General features: G+C 39.2%; 3 protein-coding genes across 4 annotated transcripts; 2 read left to right on the top strand and 1 right to left on the bottom strand.

Annotated features, from left to right (window-relative positions):
• Positions 1 to 13,099, top strand: LOC119076432 (peroxynitrite isomerase THAP4-like). Of its 2 annotated transcripts, none has more exons than XM_037183181.1 (4): positions 1 to 57; positions 12,278 to 12,581; positions 12,653 to 12,756; positions 12,819 to 13,099. In XM_037183181.1, exons 2-4 carry the CDS (start codon positions 12,311 to 12,313, stop codon positions 12,936 to 12,938), a joined length of 495 nt encoding a protein of 164 aa, XP_037039076.1. In that variant the 5' UTR covers positions 1 to 57; positions 12,278 to 12,310; the 3' UTR covers positions 12,939 to 13,099. The 2 variants fall into 2 exon arrangements, with proteins under 2 accessions (XP_037039076.1, XP_037039075.1); XM_037183180.1 differs by lacking the exon at positions 1 to 57 and adding an exon at positions 12,065 to 12,172 and having other exon boundaries at positions 12,819 to 13,098.
• On the top strand, positions 1,502 to 7,159 carry LOC119077200 (transcription initiation factor TFIID subunit 3-like). The gene is made up of 8 exons (XM_037184381.1): positions 1,502 to 1,688; positions 1,763 to 2,005; positions 2,071 to 2,167; positions 2,229 to 4,502; positions 4,570 to 4,730; positions 5,508 to 5,782; positions 6,516 to 6,616; positions 6,850 to 7,159. The coding sequence occupies exons 1-8, from the start codon at positions 1,517 to 1,519 to the stop codon at positions 6,983 to 6,985; spliced, it is 3,459 nt and encodes a 1,152-aa protein (XP_037040276.1). The 5' UTR covers positions 1,502 to 1,516; the 3' UTR covers positions 6,986 to 7,159.
• A 350-nt stretch (positions 13,100 to 13,449) lies between the features above and the next one.
• LOC119076431 (serine--pyruvate aminotransferase, mitochondrial) lies at positions 13,450 to 15,274 on the bottom strand. Its single transcript, XM_037183179.1, has 6 exons — positions 14,517 to 15,274; positions 14,337 to 14,449; positions 14,139 to 14,277; positions 13,831 to 14,079; positions 13,699 to 13,766; positions 13,450 to 13,634 (listed from the first exon to the last, which is right to left on the bottom strand). Exons 1-6 carry the CDS (start codon positions 15,023 to 15,025, stop codon positions 13,537 to 13,539), a joined length of 1,176 nt encoding a protein of 391 aa, XP_037039074.1. The 5' UTR covers positions 15,026 to 15,274; the 3' UTR covers positions 13,450 to 13,536.
• Between the last annotated feature and the right edge of the window lie 520 nt (positions 15,275 to 15,794).

Genomic DNA, 15,794 nt, shown 5'->3' with positions numbered 1-15,794 from the left:
TCAAAACTGAAACAACTTTTGAGAATCGTTGAACCATTCATTCCTTTTTCATCCAATGTAAGTCTTGATTGTTATGTTCTCGTAGATGTACCAGAAGTTTCAAAGTTTCTCAATGTTTTCAAATTTCTTTTTTTCCGGTACCTTCTCATCTAACACGCAGATTTTTGGTATAATTTCTAAAATTCAAATCAGAATGACCACCGAAATTCCCGAAATCCTTTGTCCAATAGCTTGGATAGTTGGCGTATGGCAAAGTAAAAATGGTGACGGCCCCTATCCAACCATTTCCGATTTTTCCTACAACGACAAAATCGAATTTCGACTTTGCGGCAAACAACCACTGTTCGCCTACACTGCATCGACGCATTCTGAGCGCGGCAATCCCATGCATCTGGAAAGTGGATTCCTACGTGCACATGCCGGTAACGTTCATGGTGGCGCACAATTTTGGTACATTTTACTCTAATGTGTTAGCGACGGTTCGGTGTTATAACGCTTTTGTATTCCTCAATTGAAATCGTTTAAATCGACTATAATTGGATGAATGCACGGTGCTAAAGGGCCACAAGTCTTATGCGTAAGATTTTGCTGAGTTTTTTCATAATATTTTTTTGATGATTTTGTATGACCCCTTTCAGGTTGAGCGAACATTTCGGCTTGTCAATGAGAATACGTTGGAACAAGAACTGAGTATAGCCACATTGAATACACCGGAACCGGATTCTACAAAACATTTGAAAGCATTTTACACTCGTCAACAGCAATTAGTTATTAGTAATTAGATTGAAAGGAAATGAGTGAGAATAGAGATTAGAGACTAAGCGAAATAGACTGCACCATGTCTTAGTTGAGTTGGTGATATAATTTTAGAATTGTGGAGGTATGTTCAGTGCCGCCTTTTCCATATGGGCCAAATGGGAAAATTCCCGTGGCGCCTGAAGTGGAGCAGAAGAAAATGGCGCCCGAGGTCCTTTAAAAATTTAGCTTTACTAAATTGGCGCCTATTTTTCCAAATGGCTATGTTGAACCGACACGTTAACGAATTCAAGAAAAATTAAGAAAAAGAAAACTTGGATTTCACTTTAAACGGCACAACCGACGACACAACATTTTGTAGAAGAAGCACGATGGCACCGAAGCTGACCTTGACATCACTCAATTAGAAGGTCAAAAACACACCTGTTGACTATTGTACCATTCAAAATGGTGTTACTGATTAAGATAGTATGAATGAAAGAGAGAGAGAGAGAGAGAGAACGAAGAGAACCGAGAGGACCCCGAAATTGTTAATTAGTCGTCGATGGGTAAGAATATGCAATGGAAAAAACCACTATCGCTCGCTTTGTGATTCAGTGTTAATTGTGATCTCGTGACGAGCGGAACGCAGTTGTTTATCACAATAGAGTTTTGTTCTCGGTGAACTTGATTTGAAGTGCAGAAACATCGGTTTCCTTTTTTAAATTAAATTCAATTTTGTTTTCTTTTTAATCGAAAAATTTGAAAAAGTCCAGCAAAAATGTCTGATTACAGCGCGTACACCCAGCAAATATTGAAGGTGACTGTGGCCCAATTATGCCAAACAATTGGCTTTAATTCGATTTCCAATACGCCCTTGGAGGCAATGAGCGACATATTGAATAAATACATCAAAGAGATAGCCACCCAGACGCATCGTTACTCGGAGTTGTGTAAGAATATTTGCTTAGAATGTAAACCTAACCCATTGTAGCACTCGATTCAAAACAAAAATAAATTATTTCAGATGGACGAACCGAGCCCAATCTGGACGATGTTGCGTTGGCCTTCAAGGACATGAACGTGAACATTGCCGATTTGGAAGAGTATGTCAACAACGTGGATCCAGTACCGTGTGCCATTGATGTACCGAAATATCCGGCACAGAAAGAGAACCATTTTAATTTTCTCAAGCCGGGCAGTAAAGAGGTGGTCACTCGACCTGTTCATATTCATGAGTATTTGCCGCCGATGCATGCCGAACGAGAAGGTTGTACATTGTTGCCGTAATTCTAGTTCTCTGTGTAACATTCGTCTTTTCCAATTCATTTTAAGATGAGGAAAAGCCGCCCGAAGTATTGGACACAAGCGCAGAACAAACCGTTGAGGTCGTTTCTATGCATGGTGATCAGTTCGATCAGAAACCAATCAGGTAAGTCACTTGCATACATTGAATGTTTTACTGGACCTTATTTCAATTCAATTTCACTTAGCAGACCAACGGAAGCGGATACCCGTTACACCAGAGAAATAACAAGCGTTATGATGACTACATCTGGATTCATATCAGAGGCTCGGATGGGAAAGCTTCCTGATGCCAAAGTGCCGATAATACATGTAGCAGATGTGGAAAAACCTCCAGCGAAAGAACCACCGTCGGCAGCTGTCGGCTCTTTGTTGTCGAATTCAGTGAACGGTGTTAAGGCCGAAAAGGTAAAGGGCGAAAAAATCAAATCGGAAAAGATAAAGAAGAAGAAGACATTGCCAGCGGCCGTACTGCAGGAGAAGAAACGCAAAAAGGAAAAATCGTTGAAAGATGGACTGCATGGACATCAATTGTCACCGATGGGTCCACCGCCAGCAAAGCAAATGCCTGCAATCGTCGCCCCAATTTGCCTTCCAAATGGTACGCCAATGTCCGTAGTGGCCGAACAGCAGAAAATCGGTAAGATAGCGTCTCTGCCGAAAATACCGAGAAAGCACACGGTCAAAGATCCGAACAAACCACACAAGTCCATTCTTGATGGAAAAGTGAAAAAGATTAAAACGGCAACAAAGCACAAGCACTTGGTCCACGCTTTAGACGAACTGTTCAAAGTGAATCAGCCAACGTTTCCGTCAGCTATACATCCCACTCTACCAATGGATACAAAACACGAACGAACTGATGCATCCATCGATCTCATCGACCAATCAAACGTACTACCAAATCCAGAATCAATGCAGCCAATGCCGGATCAATTACCACCATTCCATCCAAATGTGGCCCAGCCATCGTCGAACTTTATGTTTGAAGGAAAATTGTCCACCGAACCGGACAAACGTAAGCTGAACATTATCAAGCGCATCTCGTCCAAAAACAAAGAGGATGCAGTCAAGCAAGGCCTACCACTACCACCGCACATAAATCTGCCGGAATCATCAATATTTCCCGTGGATGATACCGACATGATGGCGTCATCAATGCATTCACCGAAACAGCTAGAGGCAGCTGCCAAAAAGCAAATGAAAGCACTGAAAGAACCGAAAGAGGAAGAAGTTCGTGTGAAAAAGGAGAAGCTGAAGGCAGAGGACAAAAAATTGAAAGAGCAACCATGGCCAATGACTGCAACAGACTTATCAATGGGTGGACCGTCTCCGATCATTCCACCACCACCACAGGCAATGCCACCTCAGAAAACCGATCCCATACCGCCAATGCTATACGATCAAAACGTTACGCAACAGTTTGCTAATCATTCGCGTGGCAATTTGGGTAACATGGCCAATCTGCGTGGAGCAGAGTTTATGCAAAACTTTCCAATGAATTCGTGGTCGGGTCCTGGTTTTATTCCCGGCAATCCATTGTTCCCGAATTTTCCATTGCAAACGCGACAACGGTTACCATTTCCGTTGCCCAATTTTGAGATGTTCGGCTCGTTTCCTCGCAAAAAACGACCGCACATTGAAAAAGCCGTGCCCGAACCGATGGCCATGCCAATCAACTACGAAATGGCGCAATGTAATGTGCCTGCCTCATTGAAATTGGAAGATCTTTCATCGCCTCCGCTAGCAGCGACAAATAGTTATTTGCCATCGACCAAACCGTCTCTAGCCTCGTCAACATCCATTTCACTGGTGCCAAGCAGTCACACCAAATCGAAACCGCTAACACTACAACCGAAGATCGATAATGAAACCATCAATATAGCGGACGATCCATACGATGACCAGGCATCGCCAATTCCGAAACGCATGGAATCACCACTGAGAATAGCATCACCACACACAGACCATCAAATGGGTTACATTCCGCCGCACAAACAACGACGGTTGAACATGGACAATACACAGTCGATGACCGATAGCAATGTTGAGGATGCAGATAATGAAAACAGTTCTGCTCGAGAAAAGTCATCGAAAGGCGAGAAGCGAAAGGACAAAGAGCACAAAAAGGATAAGAAGGACAAAGAAGGCAAAATCAAGAAGAAGAAAGACAAAAAGGACAAAACGAAGAGCAAAGGCAAAAGTGAAAAACGAAAAGACAAGGAGAACAAGCACAAGGACAAGGAATTGAAATTGAAGACGAAAAAGGATAAGAAGGAGAAGCGAAAGGAAAAGGAACTGGCTCGTGTTCTTTGTGGCATGGCAAATACACCACCAATGCGCGATCTGGGTCTATCGTCTGGCGGATCGGGTAGAGATTCAGATAGTTCGATTGTGCCGAAACTTACACTAAAACTGGGAACATCACCGAGACCTGACACACCCGATTCGCATCGAAAAATGTAAGTTATCAATCTCATAGAAATGACCACACGTTTAACTCACAAAAAAAAATGTTTTCTTTTGCAGCACAATCAAACCGATTCGTTGGGAGCATACATCGGAAATGGACATAGATGACAATTCATCGGTGCAACAGGACTCGGATAGAAGTCGTGAAGCATCACCGGAATTGACACGGTTCAGCGCTCTAGTCACACGTACACCGAAGCAAGAAACGCCCGTTCAGAGTAAGTACAATTGTTTGACTTTTGAAATCATTCGGAACACTTCCGTCGCATTTCAAAGGGAAAAAAGTTTTTTCTTTCGTTTTGGTTGAAACATGAAAAATATATCGCCTTGTTCGATCAGATGACTCACGTCCCTATACCCCAACATATCCACGTACTAAGGGTGATAGTTTCGCTTACGAATCCGACGAGGAGTCAGCCAATATTCTCAAGGAAGATCATAGCGTAATGCCATCACAGCATCTTCCTTCGCCGGTGTACTTGTCACGACCGAAAACGCCACAGTTACAACAATCACCTGTACCTATACAGTCGTGACACCATCGACCACTCAAACACAAAATCGTCTATCGTCGTGCATTGTGAGTACAAACATACCAAGAAAATCAAAATTAAAACCAGTCAAGTCTTGCTTGTGGTGTTAGAGTATCCTCTCCAATATTGATCGTCCACCCAATATCACATCGTTGCCAATGGATAGCCGTTCAATCATCTAATACTTTTTCGTTCACAAAGTACATTTATCTGTGTCCCGACTAATCACAACCAACAAAAATATTTAATCATTGCATCATACCAGGGCGTTCCTCGTAAATAAACTCTGCTGTAATTGTTGATCGGGGAACAGTTTTCCGTTAGATTTTGATCGAAAAATGTGCAGAAAAAAGTCCGAATCGTAGAATGTGGAAAACCTCTGTGTAAGTCATCTGAGTAGAGTGAAGCAGTCAAATCTCTCTAGCCCTCCTTCTAAAACAGAAAAAAAAAATTTTTTTTTAGAAAAAAAAGATGAAGAAAAGTCAGACCTACATCCTGCTGATCATCACACTGAATCGCCTGGAACATTACCCACGGATCCAATCACACAACTGCCAGCATCGAAACGTGGACGACCCAAAGGCAGTACAAATGCTGCAATTGCCTGTTCATCGTTGAAACATCAACGTAAAATGAATCCAACAAAAAGGAAAAACGAGAAATCGTCATCGAAAAGCTGTTCATCGAAGAGTTCTAAATCGCCAAACGACAAAATTGGCCCAGCGTTGTACTTTTGGGTAAGGAGAGAGTTGACTTTAGAGAAAAGAAAACGAAAACGCTGCCGGAGGAAATTGTTCTTTTTACTGGTTTTCCTTTCCTTTTCCTGTTTTAGTTCTGAGTGTTATTCATACGTAGTTTGTTCGTCTACTTTTTCATTTCAGTTAATTCCAAGGACATTTGACTTTAGTTTCTTTAGTTCATTCATGACTTCCATCTATCGTCTTAGCTTGTAATTCATTTCCTGTAGCAATAGTTTGCATGCTTTTATCGTCGTAATTCGCTTAAAACACCTAACCGCTTACATTTACAGTTTCTCCTTCGAAACTGGTATAGGATTGAGTTAATTCTTAGAAAATTGATTCCGTAAATCCAATGACATTCAAAGTAGAAGCTACACATTTATGCTTTTACTTTAGCTGGTCGTTTTGATGTGTTCTGCATACCTCTCTGTTTAAACGAAACGAACATAAATGATGAAATCAGAGCAAACAACCAGCTGAAATCGTAACTCAAAAGTGTAACCTTCAAGTTTATTCCAATTGTTTCCATGACGAATGCCGAATGCAATAAACGTGACTTGGAAAGTACAGTTTCGAACACATGTAAATGATCGCCATCACTCCCTTTTATTTACATTCAATCCCATCCTTATCACACTGTAGTAAAGCATAAATTAACATTAATCTCCGTCTCCGCGGCGTCAAACCAATCTAACGCAAACATTTTAACAATTTTTTTTCAATTTCACAGGACTCAGACGGAAACCAGGTGTGGATATGTCCTGCCTGTGGTCGGGTAGATGATGGAACACCAATGATCGGCTGCGATGGATGTGATGCGTGGTTACATTGGTGAGTAGAGATAGATTCATACATACGGAAAAAGCAGCCAATGCAAATGCTACGTCGAACAGTGATCGAGTCAATTTTTCCGATATCGAATAAAATTACCTCAAAAATTGGCTAGGGAGTCAGTTTTATCGCAACGATTCACTGTTCCGTGTAACATTTGGTGTGAGGCTGCTAATAATTTCAAAAACAAAATTCCCAAGTGACAAAACTGACAATTATTTTATCCCATGTAGGGTTTGCGTCGGTATTCAAGTTCCTCCAGATGCAAACGAAGATTGGTACTGTCGCGTGTGCATCGCAAAGAAACAGGAGTGGCAAGGCGGTGATAAGAAGAAGAAGCTTAAGAAGAAGGACAAAATGGACCATTAACATTGGCTTAAAGGCCAACACTGTCGGAAATCGAACAAGGAGTGTTTTCACTCTACGAACTAAATTAATCAAAGTGTTCAATTAAATTAAAATAGATTTAGTTACCCTTGACTTGGGGTATAAATACAAGTAAATTGTAAGAATAAGATCAGAGCAAAATAAACATTCATACGAGCAACATCTCTATAGTGTTTCACGTTCTCAAAATATAGGAATTCGTCGGTTCAACACAGCCACAATTTCTAATAGAACTTTGTCCCAAGCAAAGCCACCAAAATCGAAATTGGACTTCATAAGGAGTTGAAGGTCTCAGTTTCAACAAACACCATCAGTTGGCCAATATTATAGGGAAGAACCTCACTGATAGAACTGCCGACGCATTGGCGTCGAGTGAGTCTACAGTGAAAAGTGAAATAGGACAAACAGATCGAGACCGCTCGGTACATGGAAAAGAGATCGTTGTGAGGAAACGTGGACGTCCACGTAAAATACCTGCACAGAAACATTGTAAATAATCATCGAATGTATAGGTATATAGAATCAATTCCATCAAATGTGTATATAATCAACAGATCAATTAACATTTTAGTACATTCAATATAAATGAAGAGAATTTATATGAATAAACTACGCAATACAATTTTGATTTTCATTGGCTTACGCTGGCATTCGTCTCACTGAAGCCCGCGTTTTACTTTTATGATAAACATCAGTTCAGGTAAATCGCCAAACCACTTCATCACATCACTGCTACTAGCATGAACAATGAATTGACAAGTGTCAAATTTGGAGGCTTTAGTGATACGAGCTACCGCTGAGTTTTGATTGTATTGAACGTTTTAACTCATACAACGAAAGCAAGTCATGTATCTGTACAACAGAAACGGAGTGCCTACAGCCTTCGAATATTTTGTATGTTCATGCTAGAAGCAGGGCTGTGACTTAAAATGTAATTCGCTGCGGAAGACAATAAGCTGCGCCTGCGAATGACGATCGACCCTGGACTGATAAAAAAAACGGATTTTTTCAGAAGTTTTAATAGTTTCTAGTCTCTACAAATGAATCGGGTTTTCATGAATTTAAGTCGAAAAAGTGTTTCCGTTCTTTGGAGTTATCTCACTGTTGCTGTATTTATTCAAGGCCTATTTTCTAGAACTTAAATTTTTGTTTCGATAGTTTCAAGAGTTTGGAATGTTCAAGAATTCCTTAAAAAAACCACCAATTTATAGAGATTTCGAGAGTCCATTTAAAGTTCCAGCTACAGATCATTGAGATTCAGAAGTATTATTACGGGGCCATTCGAATTTTTCTTGATAGATACAATAGACAGTTTGTCACATCTTCCCACAAGAAGTTCTGGAAGGTTATCCAATTATGTCTACGGGCCTTCTGCACTTCAAGCATAAATGGTACGCATAATAGAGTACTGAAACTGGACAGTGTATCAAACAACTTTTGGCACAGTAAAAAAATTGGAAACACTTTTCATTCAAAAAGTACTCTTTGATTGATATTTTTTCCAGTTTCAGTACTCTATTAAACGTACCAGGTATGCTTGAAGTGCGTTGCTGAAACACGAATAATGAACAATGTAGTGCTAGTCCTGCCTGTATTGCTGTGGCGAAAAACCTGACTTTTTTGTTAGATTAAAAAAGCTTCTACAAACCTAGTGCTTTCTACAAACTCTAATGAAAATTAGATTGCACTGAAACGGAAAGCTCGCGATATTCATTCAAGAGAACAAGAAATATTTCACTTTCTTCAGTCTAAAGTCAAGTATACAACCAGCCGCTAGTCGGTGAAATAAAGCCCAATTCAGGTTCGTCCGTTTACTTCATCCGTGTACTTGACAGATGTGTTCAAACAATAGAATGTAGGCGGAGTTTACGTAAACGGATGAACATCTGTTGTAAACGGATGAACATCTGTTGTAAACGGATGAACATCTGTTGTAAACGGATGAATTTTTTTTTAGACTGAAAGCACATTTAACGTTACGAAAATTTGAATTGACAGTTGCTACCTTAAGAGCCCGTACAGAAATTCTATTTTTTCGTCGCTCAGTAAACGCGCTGAGTTAATGAAAGTGAATTTTGACAATTGTCGTTGCAACATACACAAAATTTAATCAATTGATTTTCATTATTTAAACACATAATGACTAACAAATTATTATTATTCATTAACACGAAAATCGAAAACCTTTTTACATCAAAAATGTTAAGTTTCACTGACAAGATAATTCTTCACGGACAAAATCTAACAGACCTCCCACGCCAAAAATGAGCTCCTTAATTCAGGAGTAACGAGGAAATTTCTTAAAAATCAAGAGGATTCAGGAGGTTTTCATAGTCATAAAATAAGGAGATTCGTGACTGTTATCAAAGAAATGAACGCCAATGCACAAAATATTTAAGGCTCAATTGTGAAAAAATCGAATGACTTGTGTTCACTTTATTCGTAGTTGTCTTCGTCCGAGCTTCATGTATCCACAGCCCGTTGCCAAATCGAAACGTGAAAACGTGATTTAATTTGCGAATCTTTGTAAAATATGAGATTGATATGCGATTCTCTCGGGTAATACAGTCTTACATATAGTGTTAGATCTAACCGAGGGGGAAATCAAGGTTCTGAAAGAACAGGTTAAGACACACCTGAGTTGATCACGAAGGCAGTGACACACAAGTTTTGACAAATAGAGACTATTTATTGAACATACTCATAACAGATTGTTTGAAGTGTCAACTTGAAGAAAAAAAAAAGGTTTTTATCAAGTTGACATTTCCAAAGTATATAAACATACTGAAGGTAATGCAAATGCTCAGCGGATCACAAATTATACGGAACCCAAGTTTCGGGTGAATATAAGATTTGTTATGTTGCTTGCGTGATGGTTGGCGTGTTAATGTTGGTAGAAATGTGTTGCTCTGCATACAATTTTTTGTGTTGAGTATAAATGTGCAACCTAACAAAGTGAATTTAACTAGTGGCCAACATTGTAAAAATTATATTCACCCGAAAGTAGGGTTCCGTGAGTTTTTGTGGATTTGCATTACCTTCAGTATGTTTATATACTTTGGACATTTCAAGCAATCTGTAATGAGTATGTTCAATAAATAGCATCTATTTGTCAAAATTTGTGTGTCAGCTGCCCTCGTAGGCAAGGTTCTGAAAGAACAGGTTAAGACACCCACGAGGGCGGATGACACACAAATTTTGACAAATAGATGCTATTTATTGAACATACTCATTACAGATTGTTTGAAATGTCAACTTGATAAAAACCATTTTTTTTCTTCAAGTTGACACTTCAAACAATCTGTTATGAGTATGTTAAATAAATAGTCTCTATTTGTCAAAACTTGTGTGTCACCGCCTTCGTGATCAACTCAGATGTGTCTTAACCTGTTCTTTCAGAACCTTGCTCGTGGGTGTCTTAACATGTTCTTTCAGAACCTTGGGGGAAATCACCCTTTAATTTACACGCGATTTACATGATTTACACGTTAATATAAATCACTTGATTTCACTGCAATTACCTGGTAGTTTCTCTTAATTTGAACGTGTTTTATTTTCTCCTTGTTGGTCTGAACATAATCGACATGATAATTATGAAAAATCCTTGATAAATGTTGAGAAATGCAGTGATTTGCAATAGACATGTTGCATAATCGTGAAATCACATCGAACCATTTTTAAATGAAATTTAATGTTAAAATAAACATAATTTACCACTACACCTTATCAAAATATTCTTTAGGTTTTTTTTTAATTATTGAAGAACATTTATTTCAGAGGAAAGTACGATACATACACTAGCACACTCGCAAAGCTGCGCTTACGTCATTAGTTGTTCGTCTATTAACGTACCAACATAAAAAAACGAAAATATTAACAAATACTTATTCGAATGTAAACAACTACTCGCAAATGAGAATGATGACGTAGACGAGTTAGGAAAATTTAAATTGCTGATTTAAAATACTAATTCACTCAAAAGATGTGTAAGATTGTGTATTTAAGGGTTTTGAAACCCGAATGACAATAATAAAATATTTCCAGAAGACCACGCAAGTTGTCTATTCGTGTAAATCACGTAAATCATGTAAATCGTTTGCAAGTCGTGTGTAAATCAAAAGAGTGATTTCCCCCTCGGATCTAACACTTATAAGCTGAAAGATCACTTCCCACTTAGAAGAATCAATCATGCTACTCTGTATAACTACACATTGAAGAGTCCAGCGGTTGAACTCCTTGCATTTAATAATTCTTTAGCCTTGATAGAACTATTCATATCACAATGATTCTCTGTAGGTCTAGCTCATACAACGTGTTCTACTGTTCTTAATCAATAATTGGTACCTGTTTGGTACAAGTGAGTATAATATAAAGTAATAAGTGAGCGAAGCGAGCGAAAATTTTACATTTAAAACGGTTGTATTCACTAACGTTCTAGTTCCAGCCAATAAATGTGCATAAGCTTGTGTCGATAATGAGGTAATTTTCATATGTTCATTCGTTTTTTTGTCGAAAAAGTAGGAAAATAGGAGAATTTACTAAAAATAGGGAGGATTAAGGAGGGTTCATCAAAAATAAGGAGAATAAGGAAAATAAGGAGAAGTGGGAGGTCTGATCTAAACTTACAATTAACTTTGACAGTATTAACTAAGCGACAAAAGCTAACGTCAGTGAATGAAATACAATTCTTGTACGAGCTCTAAAGCTAACACTAACAGTAGTCCATACGATTTGTAACTTTTAAGGTGACAACTGTCAATTTACGAATTCTTGAATTCTCGAGAATTGGTGCCCAGATAAGTTGTTTTGACTCCAGGATGACATTTCATGAATAAATACAAGAGCAGGGTCAATCTCGTCAAGATGGAATGGAAAACGCGAGTTCTTTTTAATATTTTTTAAGGACCCAAGAATCTGTGGAGTACGCGTTTTTTGCCATGCCCGGAGAGTACGATAAGATACTTAGGTAATTTATATAAATTTGAGTATTTTTAACAAATTTTTTCTTAGACTAAAAGTTGTCTATATGTGTCATCAAATGTTATTCCTCTTAGACTAAGCAAAGTAATAAGAACTTGTTATTACGATCCGAGTGAATTTAGCAGTCAAACATCAAAACAGAAACAATTATTTAGAATCGTTGAACCATTCATTCCTTTTTCATCCAATGTAAGTCTTGGTTGTTATATGTTCTCGTAGATGTACCAGAAGTTTCAAAGTTTCTCAATGTTTTCAAATTTCTTGTTTTCCGGTACTTTCTCATCTAACACGCAGATCGTTGGTATAATTTCAAAAAATAAAGTCACAATGACCAGCGAAATTCCCGAAATCCTTCGTCCAATCGCTTGGATAGCTGGCGTATGGCAAAGTAAAAATGGTGCCGGCCACTATCCAACCATTTCCGATTTTTCCTACAACGACAAAATCGAATTTCGACTTTGCGGCAAACAACCACTATTCGCCTACACTGGATCATCGTCGCATCCCGAGCGCGGCAATCCCATGCATCTAGAAAGTGGATTCCTACGTGCACATGCCGGTACAACAGCGGTATCGTTTATGGTGGCCCACAATTTTGGTAGACTTTACTCTAATGTTTGTACCGTTAGCGACGGTTCGTTGTTATAACGTTTTTGTATTCTTCTATAGGGCTGACCACAGTTGAAGAGGGCTCTTGGGATCGATCGTCGATATCGTTGAAGTCGACTAGCATTGGAAGAATGAACGGGGCTAAGGAACCACAAGTCTTAGGCGTAAGACTTTGCTGAAATTTTTAAAAAATTTCTTTTCGATGATTTTGTATGACCTCTTTCAGGTTGAGCGAACATTTAGGCTTGTCGATGAGAATACGTTGGAACAAGAACTGAGTATGGCCACATCGAATACACCGGATTCTACCAAACATTTGAAAGCAACTTACACTCGTCAACAGTAATTAGTTCTCTGGATTGAAAGGAAATGAGTTGGAATAGAGATTAGAGACTAAGCGAAATAGGCTGCGTTATGTCTTAGTTGAGTTGGTGATATAATTTTAGAATTGTGGAAGTATGTTCAACCGTTTAAAGAATTAAAGAAAAATTAAGAAAAAGAAAACTTGGATTTCACTTTAAGCGGCACAACCGAGGACACAAAATTTTGTAGAAGAAGCACGATGGCTACAGGAGTTCCCCATTCGAAATTAGCCGACGACGCTCTAAAGTAATAGAACTAATCGTACAGTTGATTAAAACAGCAGGTTAGGTAATGAATTGGCGACACTTCCATATTTGTAAACACTGATTGTCGTATACACCAATCACTATATGCCGACTCGACGAATTTTCTCACCTTCGATCTTCGTTTTGCAAATTATCACCAATACCGCTCTCAAGTCATCACTTATCAGAGGCGATAACAGAAGAACTGTTGCGAAATATGCAATGTGAATAAAGCGACGACGTCATTGCTGAGACTTAGAATATATTTTTTTGGCTTTTGATAGTAGTTTTCACGACCGAAATATTAATTGAATCACTGGAGCCGGTGTTGTCCTCTTACAATTTTGATTTGTCAAAGAACGAAGATGTCTGAGTTAACGCCTCTTTGAGCATTTCCAGCAGCCGATCGACCTTCTCTTCCGTTGCATTTGTTCCTTTAAAATAAGAATACAAAAAAGTCATTCGAATCCAGCACTTCATCGAAACAGGAAAACTTACCCATCAATCCAACACGAAAAATAGTTCCGGCTGTCGGTCCCAATCCACCAGAGATCTCAAACAAATGACTGAAACACAAAACGAAGTCGTTGAACTTACTGAATCCGATCGAAATGCACGCACTGAACTCACTTTTTCATTGCATATTCACAGACAGCTCTCCAGTCAACGTTCGCTGGAACTTTGATCGCTGTAACTGTCGGCAGTCGATATTTTTCATCGGTAACCAGCAATTCCAATCCAAGCGCTATCAGACCTGCCTTCAATTTTAAACTGCAGTCGTGATGACGTTTGATGAATTGTGACATTCCTTCCTCACTAAATATAGCCAGAGCTTCACGTAATCCGTAAAGAAGTGTTGGGGAAATGGTGTGGTGATATCTGAAACAATAGTTGGAATTAGCAACTCGACAGGACGGTAGCTCTTGTTCTCGGCATACATTCTTGGCCGTCCGAAACAGTTCCAATAATCTCCAACCAAATTAATGTCCCAGTAATAGACGGCGATCGGAGTTTTTCTGCCCAATACTTTCTGCATTGCATTTGGACTGAACGAGATGGGTGTTATGCCGGGCGGAGCTGAAATTTATTGTTGAATTAGTGTTTTGCGCAATGCTAGACGGTCGGACTCCACTAACCGCTCAAAGTTTTCTGTGAACCTGTGTAGACAACATCAACCATCCATTTGTCCATATAGAAAGGAGTTCCTCCTAGAGACGCTACAGTATCGACAACAAGTAGACAATTGTATCTGGAACGATGAGAATCCAAATTTTATGTTACACCTCGAGAATGGTAGTTTAGTGAATGGTCCATACCTTCTACACAATTCTCCTACTCCTTCCAATGGCTGCAGAACCCCGGTTGACGAATCCCCTTGAACAGCGAAAAATAGCGCTGGTCGATGCTTTACCAAAGCCTCTTCGATTTGACCCAATGTCAACGCGGAACCAGTTTCTGCCGTGACAAATCTACAGTCGGCTCCATATCGCTTGGCCATGTCACTAGCACGATGTCCCCATAAACCCGTAACTCCAAACATGACTCGGTCTCCTGGTTCAATTAAATTACAAAGCGACGCTTCCATTCCACCGTGACCCGATGCCGATATGCACATTGTTACTTCATTTTTGGTTTGGAAGATGTACTGGCAGCCCAATTTCACGTCGTCCATGATTTTCAAAGTTTCCGGATGTAAATGGCCCAGGATCGGCAATGATAACGAATCCAAAACCCGTTGCGGCGAATTCGATGGGCCAGGTCCCATGAGTGTTTTTAATGGGACATGAATTGGTTGGAGAAGTGCAGTTGGTGGTGAAACATCCATTTTCAGCAAAATATTTATTTAAAAGTTGAGCGAAAGACAATTCGACCTTTTCAATGTGAACGTGTGGTTCGGAATGAGAAGCTTTTTGCTGTATGCACAGCGATTAAATGTTCTTGTGGTACACCGAATAGATTAAATAACTTTATTCAGTTTTGTTGCTTTTTACGATGAATAGATTGTATCACAATTATCAGTGCGCTGCTTGTTATCAGACCACAATGTTGCTCTGTCCTCTACTTCGTAACAACTGAATAGGAAAATTTACAATATTGAGTTTGATAGTGTGCTACTAATAAGAGATGTTTGTTTAAACAGCCGATACGAAAATAATTAGAAAATTTTTGATAAGAGTTGCTATTCGGATGTGCGTTACAGCACACATTTACCAAATTTTCGAGTAAGATTGTGTTGCGATCTATCTCAAAAATAGAATTTGAAGAATCATTTTCAATTACGTCACACGATCATCATTTCTTGTATTAAACCGTTGTCTATGGAGTAAACAACATAAACAAACAGTGGAACGAGAAATATAATTTCATCACAAACGCGTAAGGCTCTCGTACTATATTGCAGAGAGTATGTTAAAACTGATGAAGTAAAAGATTTTGATTTCCCTAGGGCCGAAATAGTATTTTTCGTCACAAGTGACGAAAAGTAGAATTTTTCAGGACTAGTCTTAAGTTTGTCCTAACGAGGCGAAGCCGAGTAGGACAAGCTTAAGACGTGTCCTGAAAAAATTGTGCCTTCGTCACGAGTCACGAACTAC

Source organism: Bradysia coprophila, unplaced genomic scaffold (assembly GCF_014529535.1).
Source record: "Bradysia coprophila strain Holo2 unplaced genomic scaffold, BU_Bcop_v1 contig_232, whole genome shotgun sequence".
Taxonomy (NCBI): domain Eukaryota; kingdom Metazoa; phylum Arthropoda; class Insecta; order Diptera; family Sciaridae; genus Bradysia; species Bradysia coprophila.
This window is presented reverse-complemented; position numbering and strand designations above follow the sequence as displayed.